The sequence below is a fragment of the Narcine bancroftii genome, chromosome 14 (assembly GCF_036971445.1).
Source record: "Narcine bancroftii isolate sNarBan1 chromosome 14, sNarBan1.hap1, whole genome shotgun sequence".
NCBI lineage: Eukaryota > Metazoa > Chordata > Chondrichthyes > Torpediniformes > Narcinidae > Narcine > Narcine bancroftii.
The window spans coordinates 5,390,494-5,402,741 of NC_091482.1; the positions used below are offsets into that span (position 1 = coordinate 5,390,494).

Sequence of the window (12,248 nt, forward strand, 5' to 3'; positions counted from 1 at the left end):
GGCAGGGTAATGGAGGAATGAATGGGTGCAAAGCTTTTCCACAGAAAGGAAGTGTGTGGTGGGGGGGGGGGGGGGTGGGTGGGGGGAAGAGAGAGAAGGAAAAGATGACTGGTGTTGAGATCATGTTGATTTTGAGCTGAAAGAAATATTTTGGATGCAGAGGAACATTGAGGACCAAGGGAACTATTCCCATTCTGCATGGATGGGGAAATTGAGGAAAAAAAAATCAGTCCTTTCATCTGCTCCATAATTCAAAATAATTCATGCACAATTCCCTTTATATCCAAATCTCTATAGATTTACATATCCCTTTTACCAAATCAATTATGTTTTACAACTTGGATTCTTGCATCAAATCCTACAAAGAATCAGTCCACTATGGCCTCAAGAGCAGATCCAAGACTGACTCAATAATCAGCTGTCTATTCAAGAATATAAAATATTGATTTCCTCCATCCTTGGCGCACAGTAGCTGAAGTGTGAACCATTTACAAACTGCACCATATTTATTCACTCAGACTACTGCAACAGTGACCCCCACATCCACAGCCTCAATCACCAAGACTAATACAGGCAACAGACACAAACCACAACAAACTCCCCCAGTAGCACACCAGTCAGACATGCAAATGCATTGCTGAGTCTTCATTCCACCTTATCAGATGGTTCATCACCCTTTTCTCAAAAGTGCAATTAGGGATGGGCATGAATCAGTGGCTTGCCAGCAATGCTCATGTCCCCACAAAGAAAATGAAAAGGCAAAATCCAACCCAAAAATGTCTCAATTTCTCCTCCCAAGGTTAAACAATTGCATTGCTGGTACTTTTTAAAATCAAGACACATGACAACAGGAAAGGTGACGGAAGTCAAGCAAGGCATCTCCAACGAATTTCATGACTTGTCCATGACAAATTCTGATTCCTCAAGGATAGGCAAAAAGCCAATGGCTGTCTTCCTCACGGACAAAATTGCAATGCGAGGCAAATGGCTTGCCTGACTCACATAGTGGTTGGGAAAGGAAACTAGAAAATTTCACATTTAATTAAGATGACTAATTCTAATGAATATTATTGTGCAAATAAAGTGGTTCAAATGCAAAGAACTAGATAATCTGCCTCCACAGCAGACAAATCACTATCTGACCAGGTGGATTTAGTTCTGATGAATGGCCTGATTCAAACTATAATCCAATTTTGTTTATTATTTGATTCACCATTAGATTTGTAGCAGAGAGATAAACAATTTTCTTTTAACTTTAGAAACTTCTCCATTTAGATTCAAATCTCACTGATTAAAAGATAGATAAAGGTGTGGTACTTTTGAAAAACCAGTTATTGTTTTCCCCACAGAATTTAATGGGAAACAGCAAGACAATTTCTACCTATCCAAAGGGAGTAAGTATAGGATAGCGAAGCGGAGTGGGAAGTTAGAGGATTGGGAAACCTTCAAAGAGCATCAGAGGGTAACTAAGAAAGTCATAAGAGAGGGGAAAATGAAGTACGAGAAGAAATGAGCAAATAATATAATGGAGGATAGCAAAAGCTTTTTTAAATATGTGAAGAGGAAGAAATTGGTTCGGTCCAAAATTGGTCCATTAAGAATGGAAAAGGGTGAAATTATTACCGGAAACAAGAAGATGGCTGAGGAATTTAACAAATACTTTGCAACTGTCTTCACCAAGGAGGATATAGGTTATGGTCAGTTAGGGGGTAATGGTCATGCAGTGTCAAGAGACTTGGGGAACTTTCCTGGGGAAGTAGGGGATCTAATGGATATCCGGATCCAGTAAATTGTTGGGACTGAGGGCTGATAAATTCCCAGGGCCTGATGGGCTGCATCCCAGGGTGCTTAAAGAAGTTGCTATGGAAATTGTGGAAGCACTGGTCGACATTTTCCAAAGTTCCATAGATTCGGGGGAGGTCACTGAGGATTGGAGAGTGGCTGATGTGGTGCCGATTTTTAAGAAGGGAGGGAGGGAGAAAACGGGAAATTATAGACCGGTCAGCCTGACGTCGGTGGTGGGGAAGATATTGGAGTCTATCATAAAAGGAGTAATAGCAGAACACTTAGGCAGAAATAATAGTATAAGGGCTAGTCAGCATGGATTCCTTAAGGGTAAGTCATGCTTGACTAACCTTCTGGAATTTTTCGAGGATGTGACAAAGAGGGTGGACTTGGGAGAGCCTGTGGATGTGGTGTATTTGGACTTCCAGAAGGCCTTTGATAAGGTACCGCACGGGAGACTAGTGGGCAAGATCAGGGAGCATGGTATTGGAGGTAAGGTGCTGACATGGATAGGAAATTGGTTAAGAAATAGGAAACAAAGGGTTGGGGTAAGCGTGTCTTTTTCAGGATGGCAGGATGTGACGAGTGGAGTGCCACAGGGATCGGTATTGGGTCCTCAGTTGTTTGTAATTTATGTAAATGATTTGGATGAGGGGATTATTAATAACTTGAGCAAATTTGCAGATGACACGAAACTGGGTGGCGGTGTGAGGAGGATGTCAGGAAAATGCAGAGGGACTTGGACAGGTTGGGGGTGTGGGCTGCTGAATGGAAGATGACATTCAATGTAAGCAAATGTGAGATTATCCATTTTGGGGGCAATAATAGGAAAGCTGAGTATTATTTAAATGGAGACAAGCTAGGGAGTGGGGAGGAGCAAATGGATCTGGGAGTACTTGTTCACCAGTCACTGAAGACTAGCATGTAGGTTCAGAAAGCTGTGAAGAAGGCTAATAGCATGTTGGCTTTCATAAAGAGGGGATTGGAGTACAGGAACAGAGACGCCCTTCTGCAGTTGTACAGGGCCCTGGTGAGACCCCACCTGGAGTATTGCGTCCAGTTCTGGTCTCCAATTTTGAGGAAGGACATATTAGCTATAGAGGGTGCGCAGCGCAGATTTACAAGGTTAGTTCCAGGGATGGTGGGGTTGACATATTCTGAAAGACTAGAAAAACTGGACTCGTATCCGATGGAGTTTAGAAGGATGAGGGGGGACATGATTGAGGTATACAAAATCATCAGGGGGATAGACAGGGTGAAGTCGGATTACTTGTTCCCAATGATGGGGGAGACGAGGACTAGAGGGCATAGTTTAAGAATACAGGGTAGGCCCTTTAGGATGGAGATGAGAAAACATTTTTTTACCCAGATAAGTGTGAATCTGTGGAATGCTCTGCCACAGAGGGTGGTAGAGGCAGATTCGCTGATTATGTTCAAAAGAGAGTTAGATAAGACTCTAGTGGGCAAAGGAGTTAAGGGTTATGGGGATAAGGCTGGAAAGGGGTACTGATAGTAGTGATCAGCCATGATCTGTAAAATGGCGGTGCTGGCTCGACGGGCCGAAGGGCCTACTCCAACTCCTATTGTCTTTTGGCTATTATCTATTTCCAGGTATTGCTGATGGTTTTGTGTTCCAGTTTTCAAAAGGATTATAATATCTGGTGAGAAGAATTCACTGATGAAGTTTGGTTGACTGATCAACAGAATCATTAATGGTGAGAAAGTATTTGCAAATGTAAGACACAAGTAAATTTCTTACTTCCAGGAATCCAAATGCAGATGAATAGTCATAATCCTTTTTTTCCCCCACAGGGTAGGGGAGACTAAAACTAAAGAGCATATGTTTAATGGTGAGAGGGAAAAAATACAAAAGGAGTGTGACAGTTTATAGAAATGTTTTTGGGAGATAAATGGGGCAGTGTTTTTTTTTAGTGTAGGTCACATACAAACACTTTAAAACAGATCTTATTTAAAATTCAAGAGCTCTGCTCATGCAAGAGCCTTTGCAAAAGCTTTGGAGAGTGCCCAAGAGACTTCACTAATGAATTGTTGTTTACAAAAAGAAAAAACTCATCGGAGCCGCAGACTGTCTGGAGTGGAACTTGCTGTTCTAAGAGGGTCATGTGGTTTTGCAAGCAGAGAGGGTAAAACAGATTCTTCTCAGAGAGAGAGGGAGAGAGAATTCAATTCTGCAGTGTTACAGTCAGCAGCAGCAGCTGGGACTGGAACAGGACGAGCTGGAAAGCTTGTGGAAAACCCCATTTGGAAGATGGGTTGTGACTGCTTAGTTCAGCCTGGTCAAACCCCTTGTGGTTCATGCAAGAGGAGAGGACTGGCTGCCTAATGTTTCACTTGGAATAAGGGAAACAAAAAGGAACTCTGTGGTGACCTGAAAGAAAGAGGTTATCACCTGGAAAACCCTGATGGGGTAAGTTTCTTTGGCAAGACACTGAAGTGGCTGGTTACAAGGAATCAGTTGTGGGTGTTCACCAAACAACAAATCTCTCTCTGAAAACCGACAAGAACCTTCCTGAGCGGTAACCATTTACCTTTCTAGCACCAAAGACTGGTGAACTTCATAAATGTTAAATTCTGTGCACAGTCTAAGAATTGCCTGCAACCAGTCAACTTGGAGGAATGAGAAGTGAGATTGGACTGTGAATCAAAGAACTTTTCTGAACTTACATACACGTGCGCTTAGAATTAAAAGGTGGTTAAGTTAGGTTAGTTAAGTTTTCATGTTTTAAGATAATTAAAAGCAACTTTTGTTTACGTAACCATTTGTTTTGGTAAATATCTATTGCTGCTGGGTTTTGGAGTCCTCTGGGCTCGTAAACAGGGGTAACTCCCACCCCCTCCTCCCAACACAGACAGTGGTGGGTAAATGAAAGGAACTCTCAGAGGAAGTGGTAGACCTTAAGACATTTAAAAGACAGTTACATGGACAGGGAAATTGAAGTGGGAATAACTCAGAGAGGTAACTTGGTTGGTGTACACGAGTTGAGCTAAATGGTCAGTTTCTATGCTGTTCAACTATGACTAAGTGCAAAATGAATACTGAAACGAAAGATTATATGGCAAGAACAGGTTACAGAGACTGGGTTTTCACTTTAAGATTAGAAGAGGTACGACTGAGGTTTTATGACTGAAAATGACCAGCGTTTCACAACCTGCGGCATCGGAGGGTCTCTGTCAGGCGAGTAGCTGGACCCCCACATGTTGTTGTGGGCCCTGGCCAAGTTCCACGCAGCAATGACTGCAAACTATCTACCAAATGAAAATTCTTTTAAAATTTTTTCTGACATGACTAAACAAAAATCCCAGAGGTCTGAGAAGGGCTCATGCTTGCCAGCCCTTCTCTCCTAACTGGTGGTCTCGGGTAAATAAAGAAATACTTTGTGAGTGAAAAAAGGTTCTGAATCACTTGAGTAGAGAAACAGGAATTATTCCCTCTAGTGTCAGAGTGATGCTAGGGACCACAATTTCCATGATAGAAATCTAGAACTCTTCCCCAAAATAGTTAGGTGCCAGAGGTGAAAGAATCAATTTTTGTGTTCAGCAAAGTTAGTGCAAGGTTATAAAGCCAACCCCAACAGCCAACACATGGTGAATCAACAGTGGAGCTATTCCTGTTCCTTTGTACAGTGAACCTTAAACCTAACCCAAGGCGATTCAATATTGACAAGGGTTAACAGATGCTACAGTTTATTTATCAATAGGATTAGATCTGAACCATGTAATGATCAATCATCAGGCAATAATTCTAACACCATTATCCCCAAGGTTCCAAACAAACTTTCAAATTACCTGATGCTCCTGCAGAATCAGCCAACTCTCCTTCCTCTAAATCCATGTTGTTACTGTATTCAACATCATTCTCTCCAGACCTGAGAAGTAGCAGGTTGAAAGGTTTTAGCTTGAATTTCATGGAAAAGCCAGACTTTTTAAAAAAAAGACCAAGGTTAAGTCATCAATGCAAGTATCAAAGACTTGGAGCACAATCTGTATCTCATCTAAAGTTATACAAGTGAGCAGCCAACACTCCACTGTTTGGATGCTTTGATATCAACTTTGTGAAAGTTCTCACAAGTGGAATGTTCCTTCCAAGAATTTAGTGGTTGTCTGAGCAGCTCTTTCTACTAAGAATTTTATCACTAATGTGAAGAGAAAGACAGCTTGTGGCATCTCTCCCATCTCAGTTTTGTCAGGATTAGCTTCTGAGTGTCCAAGATCAGGAACTGCTAATTATTAATTAAGATCTTGTAAATTAAAAAAACTTCTTGAATCCCTGACCGGTTAATTATTACAAGTCAAACGTTCATTAACATTTGACATGCAGCAATTAACCGATCTCTCCATCATAATTAGAGGTCATTAAAGCAGAAACGAGAAGCCTAATTTTTTTTTGAACCACCCATAAGAAAACACAAGTAAATTAAAGCCATGTTTAACCATTTTTTTCTTGAAAGCAATTCAATTCTCAACCTGAAGTTTTCCCACAAGTATCAGGACCCATAACTTGGAAAGAAGTTTCCCATGGAGAAAGACTCCAGCCCTTTTCACACATCCTTAACTAAATTCCATTTTTTTGCCACAAGTAGTAGCATGTCCCAATTAGTTCCATAGGCCAATTCTGGCATCAGGTATACAACAGGTCAAAAGAATCTAACATTAATTAGGTTCATTAAACACCCAAATATTGCAAATTATGCATTACATGGAAAGAAAACCCTCCTACTGTACAGGTCTATAATCCGAATTAAACACCAATGTTCTACCTTTGCATGAAAGCACACAAATGTTCCTTTAGTGTTCCATCACACAATAGTAAAAGGATAGTCAAACAATAATGGGGATAGCATAATGATACTTACATAGTTTCCTCATCAATGTCATTTTCTTCTGTGTTACTTGTTGCTGAGGAGCTAGCAGAGGAGCTGCTGCCATCAAGTTGGTTCAATTCATCATCCACTGTGATGAATTCGATGTCCAAATCGCCATCAGAAAGATCATGCTGAAGAAATAGAAATGTCTCACTTATTAAATCATTTACTCCTTCTTTTCAATGATCTCAGGCTTCTTAATTCTTCATTTATTGTGCAGACTATGCAAATTCCCTGAAGCTTTTCAAGCAATGTATATTCAAATATCACACAATGGTTTAAAGCAGAGATTTTCAACCCTTTTTTAACCCAAATATTACAGTATTTACCATGGACCACCCATAACAAACCCACTGACTAGTTTTTTTTTGGGGGGGGGGGGGAAGAAAGGGGTAATGGAAAACTCCAGCCCCATCACAGACCTCTAACAGATCTTTGTTTTGGAGGGAAAATTAGATTTCGTGCATTTTTGGGCCACTGATCTTACATTTTACTTCTTTATATAAAAGTCAGGAAAAATTCGGAAAGCAAAAAATGAGCAGAAGTGAATCACTGCATTAGTTCACTTACATTCTATGGGAAAGTACCCTTTATACACAGAATTTCATTCTTGTACATAAAGGAACAGATTAACTCTTGTTGCAATTATGAGATCCACCTTCCCCAACCACATAATTATTTCAATACAAAAGAAATGGCTCATTTGTTGCTCAAATTGATTGCAGAAAATTACGGGTCAAGTATCAATTCCTTGAAGTATGGAGTTTTGCCTGAACTGGATAGGTTTTTCCGTTGTTTTTTTTCTCTAAAACTGCTTACAATATTTGATCTTTCTAATTTTGAGAAACTCAAAATTATTCTCTCAAGACTTAATCATGTATCATGATATTAGCTTGGAAGATTTGGCACTCAAATTATTTTCAAAGTTTGTAGCTGTAACTAATCACCTACATTCGAGTCATCCTGTGGAGTCTTGTCCTCTTCATCCTCCTCTTTAACTTGGCTGACTGCTAAAACTGAACATGCACCCTCTGCTGGCAGATCTTCACGACAAGCAAGCTTTTTTGCTCTGGTATCCGAGCAGTCATTGTTTTGTGGGCTCAAGCATGTATTGGGAGGTGACAAGCTTTGTGTGGCCCTGTTACGTGCAAGTTCAATGGCCAACCTCTGCAGAAGATGGGGTTCAGGGAAGAGATTTAATACACTCAATTATTAGGCACATTCCTTTCTCAACAAAATGCACATTCCATTAACAAGCTTTTGCATTCAATCTTTCCCAAGGACTTTTTAAATCAAATAAGGCCGCACATCCTATTTACAAGAGAGCGTTGACACCAAATAAGGCCGCACATCCTATTTACAAGAGAGGGCTGAGCCCAAATAAGGCCGCACATCCTATTTACAAGAGAGGGTTGAGCCCAAATAAGGCCGCACATCCTATTTACAAGAGAGGGTTGAGACCAGTGTCATCCAGTATCAATTGGAAATATGATCCAACCTGGAAAATTGATGTCAAGACTAAAAAAATTGATGGAAAGAACATTCAAAGTTGTCAAGTGAAAAATACTCAAACTGCCAACATATTACAGAGTTCAGTATTCTTGGACCAACAAATCTGCACATAGTAACACTATATTCCCCTTCATCCAGGTACAAATGTAATTAACCAAACAGCGATGAATATGTTCATTGACTTGTTACTGTAAATTTAAACAAGCAATCACAGTATTTGTTTCTATTATGGCAGTTGTACTCTCTACAATTATTTAGGTTGTCAGTTGCCCGAACATGGATCAGGATTGAGAAACTGCCTGATGCAGCAAGATCACCGAGGACTCTCACAAGTGGCAGCAACATGTCATCCAAGCAACTGCCAGGTAATAATGACATTCAATAAAACCCCTGTCATCCAGAATTCAAGCAACCACCAGACTCAAGCACCTGACCAAAAAATTTCTGGATAATAAATAGGTAATAAAGACAGAAGTTTAAAATTGGCACACCTCGCCATTAGTTCGCCAATCACCAAACACACAATATTAAGCAACCATAAAATTCACTTCTCTGGCATCTACCAATTCCTACAGGTATTTTACTATACTTACACTTGTCAATCAAATATAGGGATCACCACTCAAGAGTACCTCACCATCAATATCCTGAGCATCACCTCTGACCAACTGAAGCAACGACATAAACCTGGCAGAGGAATAGGAAGTCGGAGGCTTGGTATCCTGCAGCATGACTCGCCTCCTGACACCCCAAATCTTTTTCACTATCTAAAATACAAAAATTACGATTGCAATAGAATAATTCCTATTTGCCTGTACAAGTGTAGCTCCAACAACTAAAACAGCTTGGTCAAAATCAGGACAAACGTGATGACTCAATTCCAATGACCACTGAAATTCTCTCTCTCCCCCCCCCCTCCCCCCGTCACGAGTTAATAGTGGCTATATGGCAAGCATCATGTCCAAAATGCACTGAAGGCTAGGCTGTTCCAATAGCACATCTCAAACCAGCAATTTCTCCCTCCAAGGCTAAGTGCAACAGACAGAGAAATACCACAGGTTGAGCTTCAAGTCACCCATTGCCCAGACTTGGTAACGTATTGCCACTCTTTTATTGCCACTGGGTTTAAATCCCAAAACATCCACATCAATGCAGGAGTACCTTCATCAGAAGAATGCAAAGTAGCTCACCAGCTCCTTCTGAAATGCTGCCCTGACCTGCAATACTCATATCTTAGAATGAAGGTTCAAAAACTGCCCAATTTGCGCAAAAAATAAACTCCAGCCTCACAAATATTCATGACTCAGATGACTGGTTATTATCCATCTCCATGAAAATCACATAGCCTTCCCTAGCTCAATGCTACTCCCTTTCCTAGATGAAGAACAAATGCACAGAGAGAGGGGCAGCTTCAACAATGCTCATTTCACATTCAGCATCAATGGAATAAGGCAAGAGATTGACAGGCATCTGATTAGTCAGGGCATCAAGGGTTACGGGGGATAAAGCAGGGATTGGGGCTGAGTGGGTGGACGGATTAGAATGGAGGAGCAGACTCGATGGGTCAATGGGCCTACCTCTGGTTCTTATGTCTTGTGATCACTCCAATTTGGAAAATTCATCCATACTTTGTCTTATAACGTATGGGTGACGGTTCAAGATAGAGATTGTGAGAAAAATACAAAACCCTATATTAAAACCATTTGGTGCACTTCAAAAACAAAAATAAAAAAGTAGTTTAGTGATTGAAGACTAAAGTAAAAAAAAAGCCAACTTTATATAACATGAGTATCAAAGTAGAAACAATAGAATAGCATTGATACATTCTAATCTCGGTTATTCAATGCAGGTGAGGTCTTTATTGAGCAGAGAGGGAAATATAAAGAAATAATATTTGGAAGTTTATTTCTGAATCCAGGGACATGGGATTAGTGCAGGAAAGTGGCAGATATCAGCCAAGGCAATGAAAAGCAAACAAGTCAAATGGCCTCCTCCAACATCTACATATTAGCTTCTTATTTCTTTGCAACCAGTTGTAGAGCTACAGCAGAAACTCAAGGACTAACATCATGTATTTTGTTATCTATATTAACAATTTGGAGAACAATGTTGCCAACTTGGTCAGTAAATTTACTGGTCTAGAGAGGAAGGACATCCAAATTCACAAAGGTAGAGAAAGGACACCAAGGAATGGAAAATGCTATAGCATTTGCTCAAGAGCTGCCAATTACTCAGTTTCAACAGAGACGTAGTCCGCCGCGATCTCTAAGGAGACAAGAGATGGAAGAAAAGAGCCGTGCTCCAAGAAGGAATGGTTGTAATGGTGACTCGGCAGTTGGAGCTGATTAAAAGAAGAGTTGTTTTTTTTTTCTAATGTTTTTGTTAAAAAAAAGGAATATTAAATAATGATGGTGTTGGTTTAAGATGAAGTGAGAGTTGGGGGAGAGAACTGGATAGGCACTATTTCCTGAAAGTCATCTGCTACATGTGAGTTATCTCACACCCATTTTTTTTTGGGAGTTACCGCATTGCGCGGTTTAGACGGGAGGGGGTATTTTTAACCTCCTACCCGTTTTTTTCCCCTTTTTTTGTATTATTAGATTAAAGAGTGAAGGTTTTTTTTGTGTTTATAAAAAAAAAAGCATAAGAAAGTATTTGATTGTTTAAAAAACTAAAAATTGATGTGGTTTTTTTGTAAAGTTTATTCAGTAGATAAGGAATATTTGAAATTTAAATGTGAATGGGATGGATAAGTTTTTTAAAATATTTTTTCTTTAACTTTAAGGTGAAAGGAGTGGTAATTCTGGTGTATATTATTTTGCTATTTTAGTTATAGAACGAAGGGAATAATGGTGAAAGTTATAAACTGAATTGTACAATTCTTAATGAGGCTTGAATTTTGTTTGTGGTTTATGCTCCATTTGTTGAAGATATAGATTTCGTTGTAGATGTGTTTTTATTATTTGGATATCTGAATTTTAATGTAATGATTGGGGATATTTAAATGTGGTATTGGAGCTTTTATTGGATAATTATTCAAGAGTAAAAGGGAAAAATGGTGGAAGAGTACTAAAATTGAATTATACAATGCTTAATGAGGTTTGAATTTTGTTTTAAGATGGTGGTTTATGTGACTAATATGATGATAGATGTGAAGTTAGTTGATATTTGGTGAAGGTTTATCTCTATAGAGAAAGTTTTTTTTTCATCTTTTTTTTCTCATGCTACAATTTTTTTTAAAGAATTGATTATTGTTTAAGAATTTTTGATAGACAATGTTACTAACTTTACTAATTTTTTATATTAAGTTTGAGTCAAATATATGTTTCATCTTAACTCTGTTAAATATATGCATTTAAGTTTGATTTAAATATGTTTTTTTAAGTCTGATATCTTAGTATTAATTACTTTTATTTTTGTTAGTATTTTAATCGGTTATGTTTTTGTTTTTTTTTGTAAGTGGGTTTTTTTTCTCACATATATTATTAACTTTATTTATTCTTCACTTTTTATTTTGGGGGGAAAGGGGGGGTTGGACTAATTTGAGTTGGGTTATTAATGTGTAATAATTATTGGGGAGGGTATAGTTTATTTAGATTACTGATACTGTATTATAATTTTATTATTTTATTCTTGATTTTTTTTAAATGTAATCCTTTTTGTTATTCATGTTATAAAATCTTAAATAAAGTTTAAAAAAAAAAGGAAAATGGATTTTCAACTCTGATGTGCGTTAGGTGTCGCACTTTAACAAATCAAATCAGGACAGGATAGGACCTGCATGGGTCAGTACAACTCAGATTATCCAAAATAGTTGGGACCAGGCCTATGTCGGATAAACGTTTTATTCTCGGAGAACTGGTCATTTTTAAAAAAACAGCCCAGTAGCAACCCAAATCACTTGTATCAATGTTTGAACAACCACAAACAAGGGAAGGCTTTTTAAACTTTAAAATAATGTTTAATTCTCACCAAAAAAAATGCTGGCTACCACCGAGGCCCCATTAGTACTGGGAGCCTGAGGTTTGGCTCCAAAAAAATTAGGATAAATGAGCATTTTGGAGAATC

General features: G+C 38.9%; 1 protein-coding gene across 13 annotated transcripts in view; it reads right to left on the minus strand.

Moving 5' to 3' along the window:
- Window positions 1–12,248, minus strand: part of trim37 (tripartite motif containing 37) — a 128,766-nt gene that overhangs the window by 31,741 nt on the left and 84,777 nt on the right. For all 13 annotated transcript variants that reach the window (XR_011348885.1, XM_069911770.1, XM_069911769.1 and 10 more), the window contains 3 exons: window positions 7,620–7,835; window positions 6,660–6,799; window positions 5,593–5,672 (listed from right to left, as the gene is read on the minus strand). Coding sequence is in view for 12 of the 13 variants with exons in the window: in XM_069911770.1 (XP_069767871.1) it covers window positions 5,593–5,672; window positions 6,660–6,799; window positions 7,620–7,835 (436 nt within the window). In the remaining variant the exon portion in view is untranslated. The remainder of the gene's footprint in view (window positions 1–5,592; window positions 5,673–6,659; window positions 6,800–7,619; window positions 7,836–12,248) is intronic.